Below are 12,712 nucleotides of genomic sequence, written 5' to 3' on the forward strand. Positions count from 1 at the left end.
GACGAAGGGTTGTCTTGAAGACCGTTTGAAAATCAAAGTAAGTTGTGTTATTACTTTTCAAATGTCGAATCTAACTAATATAAATTTTGCAGTTCTTGACCTAACAGGAAGTAACTATCTGAATTGGGCTCCTGATGTTGAATCTCATTTAGAAGAAAGGAATATAAAGAAAACCATAGCAGAGGGAAATAATGAAACTTCTCAGAATCGTGCGGCTGCACTGAATTTTATCCGACACCATCTATGTGAAGATCTAAAGTCGGAATATTTAAATATGAGAGACCCTTTATTGTTATGGACCGGTTTAAAGAAACGTTTTGACCATTTAAAAAGAGTTATCCTTCCTAAGGCTTTAAATGATTGGTTGCATCTGAGACTGCAGGATTATAAAACTGTTTCTGAGTATAGTTCTGTTTTATTTAAAATAACGACAAAATTGGCACATTGTGGTTTTCCTGTTAGTGAAGAACAAATGCTGGAGAAAACATTTTCTACTTTTCATGTATCTAACATGAACCTGCAAGAACAATACAGAAATATGAATTTTAAATATCATTCTGATTTAATCTCTTGTCTACTTGTTGCGGAACAAAATAGAGAAGTTATTATGAAAAACCAAGAGGCTCGTCCAACAGGTTATTCAGAAGTATCTGAAACCTATGTGACATCTTATGGACGAGGTGGTCGTGGCAACGATCACAACAAAAATAATAGAGGTGGTGGCTACCACTCTAGAGGACGTGGTCGTGGCAACGATCACCAATTAGATACCAGAGATGGTGGCTACCACTCTGGAGGACGCGGTCATGGGAACAGTCAAAGTTGGAATAACAGAGATGGTGGCTACCACTCTGGTGGACGTGGTCGTGGTTACGGTCGTGGTCGTCGAGGACGTTATAATAACTCGAGTACTAGACATCATCCATTTAGTCGACAAGACAAAGGAAAAAGGGAGTTAAATGAACCATCTGAAATGCAAACTAAATCATGTTATAGATGTGGCATGACAGGTCATTGGCAAAGGGCCTGTAAAACTTCAAAATATCTGGTAGACCTTTATCAAGCGTCGTTAAAGAAATCAACGACGAATACAGAAATGAACCAGATGGAGATAGGTGGTTCCTCCTATAATACTGGATTAGATGTGTCTGATTTTCTAGTTGATGAAGTGGAAATTCATCATACTGAATCACAAACCGAGTTATTTCCTGTTGATTACGGCGGTAATCTGGAGATTCTAAAAGATTGTGTCCCAGCAGCCGAAAGAGATATATACGATGGTAGCTTTGATCATCTACCTCCCGCTGAATTTGACAAACTACTTGATGAAGAGTTTGACAAAATTTTCCCAGAATAGTGTTATATTTGTATATATTACTTTGTTTCTTAAATAATTAATGTAATATATTGTCATGTTCATATAATACAAATATGTTATAATCTTATGTCTTATTTTTGTGTACAAAAGGTATGGATTACAAAAAGACAATATCAAAGGATGATGAGGATATATGTGTAGTTGATAGCGGAACTACAAACTCTATCTTTCGAAACAATAAATATTTTGAAACCTTAAAGTTACACAAGGCTAATGCGATAACAATCGCTGGTTCATCTAGTCTCATTGAAGGCTCTGGTAAAGCAACTATAATATTACCGCATGGTACGAAAATAACCATTGATGACGCATTGTTTTCAACCAAGTCTTTGAAAAATTTATTAAGCTTTAAAGACATTCGTCGAAATGGTTACCACATTGAGACTAGAGATGAAAATAATGAAGAATATTTATATATTACTTCAAATACTTCTGGCGAGAAGCATGATTTAGAGAGACTGTCGACTCTTTCTTCTGGACTGTATCTTGTAAGGATAAAAACGATTGAATCATATATTGTCGTAAACCAGAAGCTTTACGACCCTAGTGTGGTGACACTTTGGCATGATCGTTTGGGACATCCTGGATCTACCATGATGAGTAGAATAATCCAAAATTCTCAAGGACACCCATTACAGAACCAGAAGTTTCTGATAACTAAGGATTTTAATTGTAAATCCTGCTCTCTTGGTAAATTCATTGTAAAACCATCTTTCACAAAAGTTCATATGGAATCTCCTAAATTTTTGGAAAGGATTCAAGGAGATATTTGTGGTCCTATTCACCCATCATGTGGACCATTTAGATATTTTATGGTATTAATTGATGCATCTACCAAATGGTCTTACGTTAATCTTTTATCAACACGTAATAATGCTTTTGCACGATTACTAGCTCAGATTATTAGACTACGTGCTCATTTTCCAGATTTTCCTATCAAAAAGATACGTCTTGATGGTGCAGGAGAATTTACATCAAAGGCTTTTGATGCTTACTGTCAGGCAGCTGGTATTGATCTTGAACATCCTGTAGCGTATGTTCATACCCAAAATGGTCTAGCAGAATCATTCATAAAACATCTACAACTAATTGCAAGGCCAATGTTGATGAAAACTAAATTGCCTATTTCGGCATGGGGATCTGCAATATTACATGCTGCAGCTTTGATCCGTCTTCGGCCCAGAGCAAATGGTTATTCTCCGTTACAACATGTTTTGGGTCATCAACCAAATATTACACATTTACGTGTGTTTGGGTGTGCGGTGCATATCCCTATTTCACCTCCAAAACGTACTAAATTTGGACCTCAGCGGCGGCTGGGTATATATGTTGGTTTTGACTCACCATCTATCATAAGATATCTCGAACCTATGACAGGTGATACTTTTACCGCACGTTTTGCAGATTGTCATTTTGATGAGACAATTTTCCCACCATTAGGGGGAGAAAATCCGTCTACATCGGATAATAAACAAAATGATTTATGTTGGCATACAGAGAGTTTGTCTTATCTAGACCCTCGAACTAGTCAGTCAGAACTAGAAGTAGAAAGGATAATACATTTGCAAGGCATTGCAAATAAACTACCAGATGCATTTAATGATGCTGCAAGGGTAACAGAATCATATATCCCTGCTGTTAATGCTCGTGCACGAATTAATATTCCTAAAGGACCAGGAGAAGCTGCTATAGCAAATGAGTCGTCTAAGCCACATCAGAAACGTGGACGACCAATTGGTTCTAAAGATACTATTCCGAGAAAGAGAAAGAACCAATCACTAAATAATAGTTCTCTAGAAGAGACTATAAATAATACACCAACACTTTCTGAACCAATACCCCTTGAAGTGGGTAAAGCCCTTGATGAGACAGTGTTACAAAACAATGAGGAAGTCTCTATAAATTATGGATGGTCAAAGGAAGTATGGGACCGAAATGAAACAATTATCGACGAGGTATTCTCTTTTGCAGTGGCAACCTCAATTCTGAAAGAGAATGATGATTATGAACCACGCTCTATTGAGGAATGTCGACAAAGACCTGATTGGTCGAAATGGAAAGATGCAATTCAGGCAGAACTAGATTCACTCAATAAGCGTAGTGTTTTTGGACCAGTGGTCCTTACACCCAAGGATGTAAATCCAGTTGGGTTCAAATGGGTTTTTCTAAGAAAACGAAATGAAAATAATGAAATCGTTCGCTACAAAGCACGACTTGTGGCACAGGGTTTTCTACAAAAACCTGGGATAGATTATGAGGAAACATATTCTCCTGTTATGGATTCCATTACATTTAGATATTTAATCAGTCTAACTGCTCAAGAAGGACTCGATATGCATCTACTAGATGTCGTTACTGCATATCTATATGGCAATCTAGATACTGATATCTATATGAAGGTACCTGAAGGATTCAAGTTACCTGAGGGAAAACCACGTGTCATGTATTCACTTAAACTTAATAAAGCTTTATATGGTTTAAAGCAATCAGGGCGAATGTGGTACAATCGCCTCAGTGAATACTTGACCAAGGAAGGTTATGTAAATGATCCGATTTGTCCATGTGTGTTCATCAAGAAATCAAATATTGGATTTGCTATCATTGCAATATACGTTGATGATATAAACTTAATTGGGACAGTTGAAGATGTCTCAAAAGCTGCAGAATATTTGAAGAAAGAATTTGAGATGAAAGATATTGGAAAAACAAAATTCTGCATTGGTTTACAAATTGAGAGGAGCACAAGTGGCATACTTGTTCATCAAAATTTATATACTGAAAAAGTCTTGAAAAGATTTCACATGGACACTTCATACCCTCTTAGTACTCCAATGGTTGTCAGATCTCTTGATACTGTAAAAGATCCTTATCGTCCTAAAGAAGATAATGAAGCACTACTTGGTCCTGAAGTACCATATTTAAGTGCAATCGGTGCTTTATTATATTTGGCTCAATGTACTAGACCTGACATTTCTTTTGCAGTAAATTTATTGGCCAGATTCAGTTCGGCACCAACAAAACGACATTGGATGGGAGTAAAGCATATTCTCCGATACCTTCGAGGAACTACTGACATGGGGTTATTCTATTCGAAGAATTCCTCTGATGGTTCACAAGTGATAGGATATACTGACGCAGGATATTTATCTGATCCACATAAAGGAGTTTCACAAACAGGCTATGTTTTTAGTAGTGGTGGTACAGCTTTCTCTTGGCGATCAAGTAAGCAAAGTATGCCTGCTACATCTTCTAACCACTCGGAGATTATTGCTCTTCATGAAGCTACTAGAGAATGTGTATGGCTAAGGTCTATTATTAGTCATATTAGACTTTCATGCGATCTCCCCGGGATTACAAAATCACCTACTATTATTTACGAAGATAATGCGGCTTGCATTGCTCAAATTAAGGAAGGATATATTAAAGGTGACAGAACAAAACACATTTCACCTAAATTATTTTTCTCGCACCATCTACAGAAGAATGGCGAAATTGATATTCAGAAGATACAATCATGTGAAAATTATGCCGACTTGTTTACCAAGTCTTTGCCTACTACAACGTTCAGAAAACTAGTACATGGCATTGGAATGCAGAGTTTGAATAATCTTATGGTATAAGATTACATCGGTCTAAGATATGATATTCATCAGGGGGAGAATATCATCTATGAAGATTTTCGCATCACTAGTACTGGATATCTACGCGTTGTACTCTTTTTCCTTCGTCCAGTTTTTGTCCCAATGGGTTTTTTCTGGCAAGGTTTTAACGAGGCAGCATTTTGCGTATCCAACGTGATTCAAATTTTTTTTATGAGACAAAATTTTGATTTGTGGTCATCCAAGGGGGAGTGTTATATATATTGGCTGCCCAGAGATTTATGGTCTATTTTGATGCCACATAAGTTTCCTTAAGAATTAAGGAAGAAGTTAACATGAGGTGTGAAGTTAACATGAGGTGTACCTCAATGGTGATATTTGGCTGAGTAATGAACATGGATAGCATGAGGTGCCCAAAGCTAAATACCTTACCCTCTAAATGCTCCACATCCACTACCAACGTGGATGCTCTTTTGTGATTGGGACTTTTACTATAAATACCTTCATTGTTCCATTAGTTAGGGAGAGAGAAGAAAATATAAATATATGAGATAAATATAAGTTTTCTTTACCAAGTCTTTGTTATTCTTTATTATCTACTCTCCTTTTACTTATTGACAAATAGCAAACTTGTTACACGACCTTTATAAATGAGTGTAAATTTCGGTTTTCTTTTTAAATGGACTCTTCTCATTTGGGCTCCATATTTTTACCAACTCGTCTGTTTGGTACCTAAATTTTGAATAATAAGCATTTTGGTCCTTAAATTGACGTTTTCTTTTTAGAACATTTTAAACTAGTATATTTTATTTTGTAATTGGAATTTTTGCCATTGTTCGTTATCTCTCTCCAATTAATACCGTCTTTCTCTCCAGCCAATGTCATCTTTCTTTCTCCTTCCATTTTTTATAAGAGAAAGATGGGGAGTGAGAGGAGATGGATAGAGGGGTGAGAGAGAGGGTCATGTCTCATTGGATCTCTCTTTATCAGCAGCGGCTAGAGGGAGAGAGTATAATAGAGAAGGGAGGAAGAGAGTAGGAGAGGAGAGAGTAACATAAAGGGTAGCTCGGAGACTACACTGTTAATATAAACGTTCTCGTTTTGAAACTATCGATATATTGATAAAATGAGCTGAGGAATCGTTCTACATCAGCTAGAAGAACGGTATGAAATTTAAATCGCATATACTGGCTCCCCCATCAGATTGTTGACCTAGCTTTTGTGTTGAACTACCACACATCAAAACTTGCTGCTGGTTACCCCCTCTCCAAATGAGTTGCTAAATCACAGGTTTTGGACGAAAACCACATCTCAACTGTTGCTGCTATTGATCTTCCATAAAAGAACCCATGCTTTCATTGTTATCACTGGCAGCACACAAGGCCTTCCAAATAGGAACTAACATTTTCACCGGAGGTCGTAATTTCTGCACAAAGAATTTTAGTTATATAAGCTATTTATACATATAAGTTGAGTATTTCTGATTTTTTTTTTAGTTCAATCACAAGATCTGTTCCAAAAGATTTCGGAGGGAAGAGGAGAAGATCAATGATGGCGAGAATAAAAATGATACTGTGGTTTACCCGGAATACTAGCAAAAGTTCTGCTTCTTCTCGAACAATCAAACCCAGAGTCCAGTAGCAGGTAACTGGTGTCACACACTCGCTCAACACAGGTTTTAATATCCTCCCAATGGGAACAAATCGTCGGACTACTTCTCCACTACATTAAATAAATGGAGACATTATTAGCACAAAAGTATGAAATAGGCAAATGCCAGAAGCTGATTCCAATCATCTCAAAATAAAAAGACAAAATTCATTTGGTTGAATGCTCTCTGTGAGTTAATATCATTCAAGCACTTCTGCTGCAGGCAATTAGCTTTAATTCTGTGGGCAGCAGCTTCATTCTTGTCCCCTTTCCGGATAATAAAAGTGAGACAAAAGAAGGAGAGCTACAGAAATGAGGGTGGTATGGACAATTTCCTAAAGATTTGAATGAAATTTTATACGGATGGGGTAGTGTTCATATCCGAAAGGAACGTAAAAAGCTTTAGAAGTTGATTACTTATTCGATGGTTTGGGGTTTATGGGAGGCCCATACATAGAATCGGAATAAGACATAATCAGTGTAATATAGGGATTTCATATTAAATTGGGAGCCAGTATTCTCAACACATGAAGAAAAAGTTGGGCTTGATCCCCGACTACTCCTCAGTCCCCATCTTGTCGACTCGACTAGGAGCCAAAACACTAGTCCCGTGGAATTCCGAGTAAATCCCCGACTCAGGTACGACTAGGACTAAGTCGACTAGTCGGGCCAGTCGGGATTATTTAGCTGACCCTGTTTTTTTCCTTTTGCTCAAATAGATAAAATGTGGGTTTTGGGTTTGCTCATTCTGCTCCCGACCTCTCCCCTCCAAACATCATTACTACTAGATTAAAGTAGGTTTTGAAGTTCTCTTCCCATCAAAACAAGATGTCGAGTTCCTCTTTCTATCTTCTCAATTTTTTTTACTATTTCTCTCTTTAGGATTAGGACCCAGATTTTGCTGTTTTCTCTGAAGACACAAATAAATGTTAGTTTTTAGTGTTTTATACTTCATTAATGTTATAGAACTTGTTGCTAATTAGATGTGTGCATCTTCGAGATGAATTTTTAGTGTTTATACTTCATTAAAGCCTAAATGCGTATATTTATACCTATACGTAAGTATTATATACAAAATAAATCATATATTTATAATCTCCGACTAGTCCCGTGTAAATACGACTAGTAGCGACTAAGCCTAGTCCCGGGTCCGCCGACTAGTCCCCCTTGCCGACTTTTCCAACATAGACTGTAACTATTCGTTTTTGTATTATACTTGTGGACCTCAATTGTATAATTGGTTCACCATCTCTATACACCGTTACTGCGATTGCTGTCCCAATCAAAAGCTCTAGGTGATGAAGCCAGACATGCGGAAAATTTAGAGGAAATGAAACCATAGCATAGTCTAGAGACCAGTCAGCAAAGGAGTAGAAACCTGTGGGGCGGAATATTTTAGCTTAACATTGAAAATGGTGATGTACGAGTTCTATTCCTTGGCTCGCTACCTATGGGTTGACGGAACAACATATGACCACTGCAAGCGGCTGGATTTGGGAAGAAACTGTCTAGTACTAACTAATCATTCATTGGATACTCTCAAGTCGATAAGATGAGACTAAATGAGATATGGACAAAGTAAAGAGGTGGAGAATATAGAGACACATAAATGGTAACAAATTCACTAAATCACTGCCCACAATGGTATTATGACCCACAAGTACCATCCACTTATAATGAGTAGCCACACACTCATCTTTTAAGGGTAGATCGCTCACATGGTCACACGGACCCATAACCCACCCAGCTAAAAAAATCCACCCTTCAAGATGGAAGAGGGAGAATGAACAAAATAAAGTTTGTTTGATCAAGAAATGTTGGGTTTTCGGTCTAGATACAGAACTAATTTATCCACAAGACTAGACAAAAGCACATAAGATCATCAACTCGGATGAAAGTATTATTATCGCTGAGCATACGCTATTCATTTTCTTAATTACAAAATATCTCAAGATTAAAAGGTTACCTCCCAAAGTGTGTTTCAAGTTGCACACCCAATCCTGGCATAATCACAACGGACTCTGCATAAAACACATGAATGAAGTGAAGGAGATGATAAAGCTGCTTGGTCAAAATATAAACTATTAATTCCCGACATAGTTGGGAAAACTGAGTGTGTGGTTCACTTCATCCTTCATATATGACAGACTCCAGTTTTGGTTAGCAAGTAACAACTAGCATGGTTACATGGTATATATTGTCTAACCAGCATGACAGCAGTTCAGTGAAGTACCCCTCCTCTCCCACGAACTAGCTAGATTCTTTGAAACGCCATTTATCCAAATAAATCTTGAGGCCTTTTTTAACCACTATGTTTAGTTGTAGCATCTAAACTGGGAAAACTACTTTTGTAGCTTACAACTACTAGATGCGAAAACGTATATCTGGATATGAACCTTACATGACCCGTCACCCAAGTTAGTGAGATCGGGTCAGCAAGCAATAGAGAACTAAACGTTTCAAGTCAACAGAACATAATGAAAAAGATAAAACAAACTTAATATGACACCCTCACCTTTCCTGATGGAATTCCAGTACATTGACCTGATTACTATGATAGCTAAGAAATTGCTCCAATAAAAAAGAACGCCTGCTTTTTCCTGCCATTGCAGATTGATCATGTTGAGAAAACAGTTTGTCCAAAACAATATTTTCTCTTAAAAGATAATGTAACATAATCTACTATCTAATATAAAATAGAGAATTATTTGTAACTACGTTAAATACTATCAGCCATCTAATCATGAGTTCCTTATCTTTTTCAAGTCCCCTAAAATTAATAAAACGAGAAAGAAACCAATTAGCTAATAAAAACCTTACTTCTATACTTCCAATAAACATGACATATTTTTATGGAATTGACAGCTTCAATTTACTTTTACAATACAACTAAAAATGGACATTTCACTAACAAATTAACATTCCTTGGAGGGTTTGAATATTATGTGAAAATAAAATCATATTCAAAGTTATAAACATTGCTTACCTTTCGCAGAAATAGACAGAAAATATTCCACAGGAAGAGAGGAATTATGAGGTATAACAAGGAAAACTTCACTTTACTTTGGTTCACCATAATATGGTGAGAATCAATTGCATTACAAAACCCAGTTTGATCATCATGGATATAAGAATATCTTTTATCGGAGAGAGGGGTAACTGTCATTGTTAACTGAAGCAAAACACCTTATAAATCATTCAGCTCGTCCCCAGTTACACCTAAGGAAATAATCGCAGGTAAGTAATCAATATTAGTACAAAGTGTAATTCTCTAAATCCAAAACACGACAATTGCCATGAATAAGAAGATCTCAAAGAGTTATTTGATCATCACCACTGCCCGTAAAAATGCATAGATTGAAGAAAAAAATAATTGCCCGAATATGATACTATTTGTTTTACCTATAGAGCGAAAGATTACATCTAACTATGACACAACATACAACAACAATAAATGGCATAAGGCGGGCTTAAAAAAGAGCATATGGCTTCTACGAACCGAACATCCTTCAACCGAAGAGAGAAAAACGCCAAAACTTGTTTTACCTAAAGGAATAGAAAAATTGTACGGCTATACGAAATGAATTTTCTCCGATCCAAACCAAAAAACGAACTAATTTGCTTACTAATAGGAATAAACTGCACTTAACAGATCAAAGATTGTCTTTTCCTGATAAGATTATTTGGATATAATGAATTATTGATGAGCTAATAATCAGTTCAGTTAATTTATCAAATACATTGTTGTAGTGATTTTGTCCCTCCTCTTCCAAGGGTTCATGTGGTTCTCTACTTCTCTAATGAATTTTTTTTTTCTCTCAGATTCATATTGGAGTTCAACCCAAACCTCATTTTGGGGTTAAGAACAGTGAGCGAGATCTACAAATTATGAATCAAAATTGTTTGATATATGAGGACAATTAGGTTTTCAGATGTACAGCTAAGATGATGTTTTTCATGACCTATTTCTTGCTTGAAGAAGAACTAACTAAATACCAGAACTCCAACTGAAAACCCTAAAATCTAACTTAGGATTGCAGTATAGAAGTTCTAGACTTGATGGAGAGAGAGAGAGAGGGGGGGCTTGCCTTGTAGGAGCCTAGTTCACCTCTAATCTCCGATTCCCAACTGTGCTGGAGTGAGGATCATCGTCTACCCTATTACAAAAATCACCATCAATTCCCATTGAGCATGTTTATAGAGAGAGAGAGAGACTAATATGCTGCCGGCTGATCTTTTGTCCAAAGCAAGGAGTGTGAAGGGCATGGAGATTTTGTGTGTTGCTGGCTTGCGAGCTGAAATGAAGCGGGTGGCCTTGGAGAAAGGACCATATGTTCTTAATAGGGTGTTGTTAGGATTCTGTGCGGGTCGGCCAGTCGGATTCATGTCATTCATCAGGTCGGACTTTTAAACTCTCTGTCCATTCGGATTTTCGGGTTTACTTGCGCGGATTATTTAAAAAATCCTAGTGTCCAAAACCCGTCCGTCAAACTTTTTGGGTTTCTCGAGTATCGGGTTTTCACCAAAGTTTCAAAATATCTCGGTCGAAATGACCAAAATATTTCTATTTCGATGTTACCGAAATTTCTATTGAAACTAAAATCTAATTAAATTTCTCTTAACAATGTCGTGTCAAGGGCACTTCGCACTTGGACAGCAATATATGTATATATCTATATTATACACTTCAAATACTTTAAAAATATATTTATATATATATATGTTATACATGCATACATAAAACATACAAGCAAGCATACATATAATGTGCATAGGGATTATCGTATAAATGGATGACATTATTAAGCGGGTTATGTCGGGTAAAGATTATCGGGCGTGCTCGGGCGGGATGTCGAGTAGCACTTCAAAACCCGTACCCGACCTATTGATTTCATCGAGTCGGTCGGGCTAAACCCGCCTTAGGATTTCGGGTATCCGCGGGCTCTAACCGACTCGAGTACCTGTGACGGGTTTGCGGATTTTTTTCCCAGCTCTGGTGTTATAGACGATGGTGGCTAGGTTTTTTCTTTTGGTTCTGTTAGTTCCTTTGTGAGGGTTCGGGCTCCCTAAAGTTTGATGATTTATGAAAAAAAAAAATGTTTTTCACATCAACGTCACGAGTTATGGAAATATTTCAGGTTTAGACTTTCTTTTTAAAACCTTTAGTTGTAGTGGTCAAATAACTTTGCTTCCAACCTCACGGTCACAAATTCTCGGTTCAAACTCTTTTAAAGACCTTCAACTACAGTGGTCAATAACTTTGTTTCTGACTTCAAGATCAAGAATTCTCGAGACATTCTAGGTGAGTCTTTCTTTAAAGACCTTCAGCTAGAATCGTCATAAACTCTGTTCGTGATTTCAAAATCACCAGTTCTTAAAGACATTCGAGGTTCAGAATCTCTTAAAGAATCTGTTAACCTATAAAGAATATTTGTTATTTCACGACTATTCAAATGTAATATTTGGAAGTAAGTCAATTAGTTTGAAATAATTTTTTAATAAGTAGAAGGAAAAGAAATAATTTCTACATATAAGCACAATTTTCCTTATTTTTTGCAAGTACAGTTTTTCTTGACTTAAGAAGTTACAGATCTACACTTTCGTGTAATCAAATATGAATTACATTATTTTCTTTTCATTACTTTTTTTTATATTTGTCTCTCTCGTTCTCTTTGGTGTTGTTTCTTCAAAACCCTAATCAGTTGCCAGTGTTCACCGTTTCAGCTCCCACTTACACAAAGAGACTGAAATGGCTATTGTTCAAAAATGGCTCAAACGAAGAAAAAAAAGTAAGACAAAAGGAAATGGTCAATTACTTCGCAATTTTTGTTATCTTTGTACAAAATTGAATTCTCTGTAGGTTCTTAAACAATTACAGACATCAATTTTGATACCTCTTTTACGTGAGCAAAGAAGATTTTCTACATGAACCTCTACTTGTGGATCTAAACATAGCTATCTTCTTATAAAACGAAACGGAAATTGAAGTTGGTAAATAACAAAATTAATAGTAGAAAAGACAGTTTTCCACTCCAAATGTGTTTATAATTTGGAAATGGCAATAGATTAGAAGATATGGATGCCG

At 36.6% G+C, this 12,712-nt stretch overlaps 2 protein-coding genes across 3 annotated transcripts; one reads left to right on the top strand and one right to left on the bottom strand.

Moving 5' to 3' along the window:
* Positions 1-61: 61 nt before the first annotated feature.
* On the top strand, positions 62-1,357 carry LOC147532906 (uncharacterized). Its single transcript, XM_086649996.1, has 2 exons — positions 62-680; positions 768-1,357. Exons 1-2 carry the CDS (start codon positions 62-64, stop codon positions 1,355-1,357), a joined length of 1,209 nt encoding a protein of 402 aa, XP_086506122.1.
* Positions 1,358-6,076: 4,719 nt separating this feature from the next.
* Positions 6,077-10,960, bottom strand: LOC147532907 (phosphatidylinositolglycan-like protein). 2 transcript variants are annotated; one of them, XM_086645264.1, is made up of 6 exons: positions 10,716-10,960; positions 9,614-9,846; positions 9,143-9,227; positions 8,594-8,648; positions 6,561-6,699; positions 6,077-6,403 (listed from the first exon to the last, which is right to left on the bottom strand). In XM_086645264.1, exons 2-6 carry the CDS (start codon positions 9,791-9,793, stop codon positions 6,302-6,304), a joined length of 561 nt encoding a protein of 186 aa, XP_086501390.1. In that variant the 5' UTR covers positions 9,794-9,846; positions 10,716-10,960; the 3' UTR covers positions 6,077-6,301. The 2 variants fall into 2 exon arrangements, with proteins under 2 accessions (XP_086501390.1, XP_086501391.1); XM_086645265.1 differs by having other exon boundaries at positions 10,892-10,948.
* Between the last annotated feature and the right edge of the window lie 1,752 nt (positions 10,961-12,712).

The sequence above is a fragment of the Eschscholzia californica genome, unplaced genomic scaffold (assembly GCF_041429995.1).
Source record: "Eschscholzia californica isolate CP2 unplaced genomic scaffold, dmEscCali1.0.p SCAF_6, whole genome shotgun sequence".
Taxonomy (NCBI): domain Eukaryota; kingdom Viridiplantae; phylum Streptophyta; class Magnoliopsida; order Ranunculales; family Papaveraceae; genus Eschscholzia; species Eschscholzia californica.

Coding starts and splice junctions, on each gene's coding strand:
- LOC147532906 (XM_086649996.1), top strand. CDS start 62: ATGTCGAATCTAACTAATATAAATTTTGCAGTTCTTGACCTAACAGGA. Junction 681..767: donor TGTGACATCTTATGGACGAG/GTGGTCGTGGCA, acceptor ATCACCAATTAG/ATACCAGAGATGGTGGCTAC.
- LOC147532907 (XM_086645264.1), bottom strand. CDS start 9,793: ATGACAGTTACCCCTCTCTCCGATAAAAGATATTCTTATATCCATGAT. Junction 9,228..9,613: donor TCTGTCTATTTCTGCGAAAG/GTAAGCAATGTT, acceptor CTGCAATGGCAG/GAAAAAGCAGGCGTTCTTTT. Junction 6,700..8,593: donor CTTGAAACACACTTTGGGAG/GTAACCTTTTAA, acceptor TATTTAATGTAG/TGGAGAAGTAGTCCGACGAT.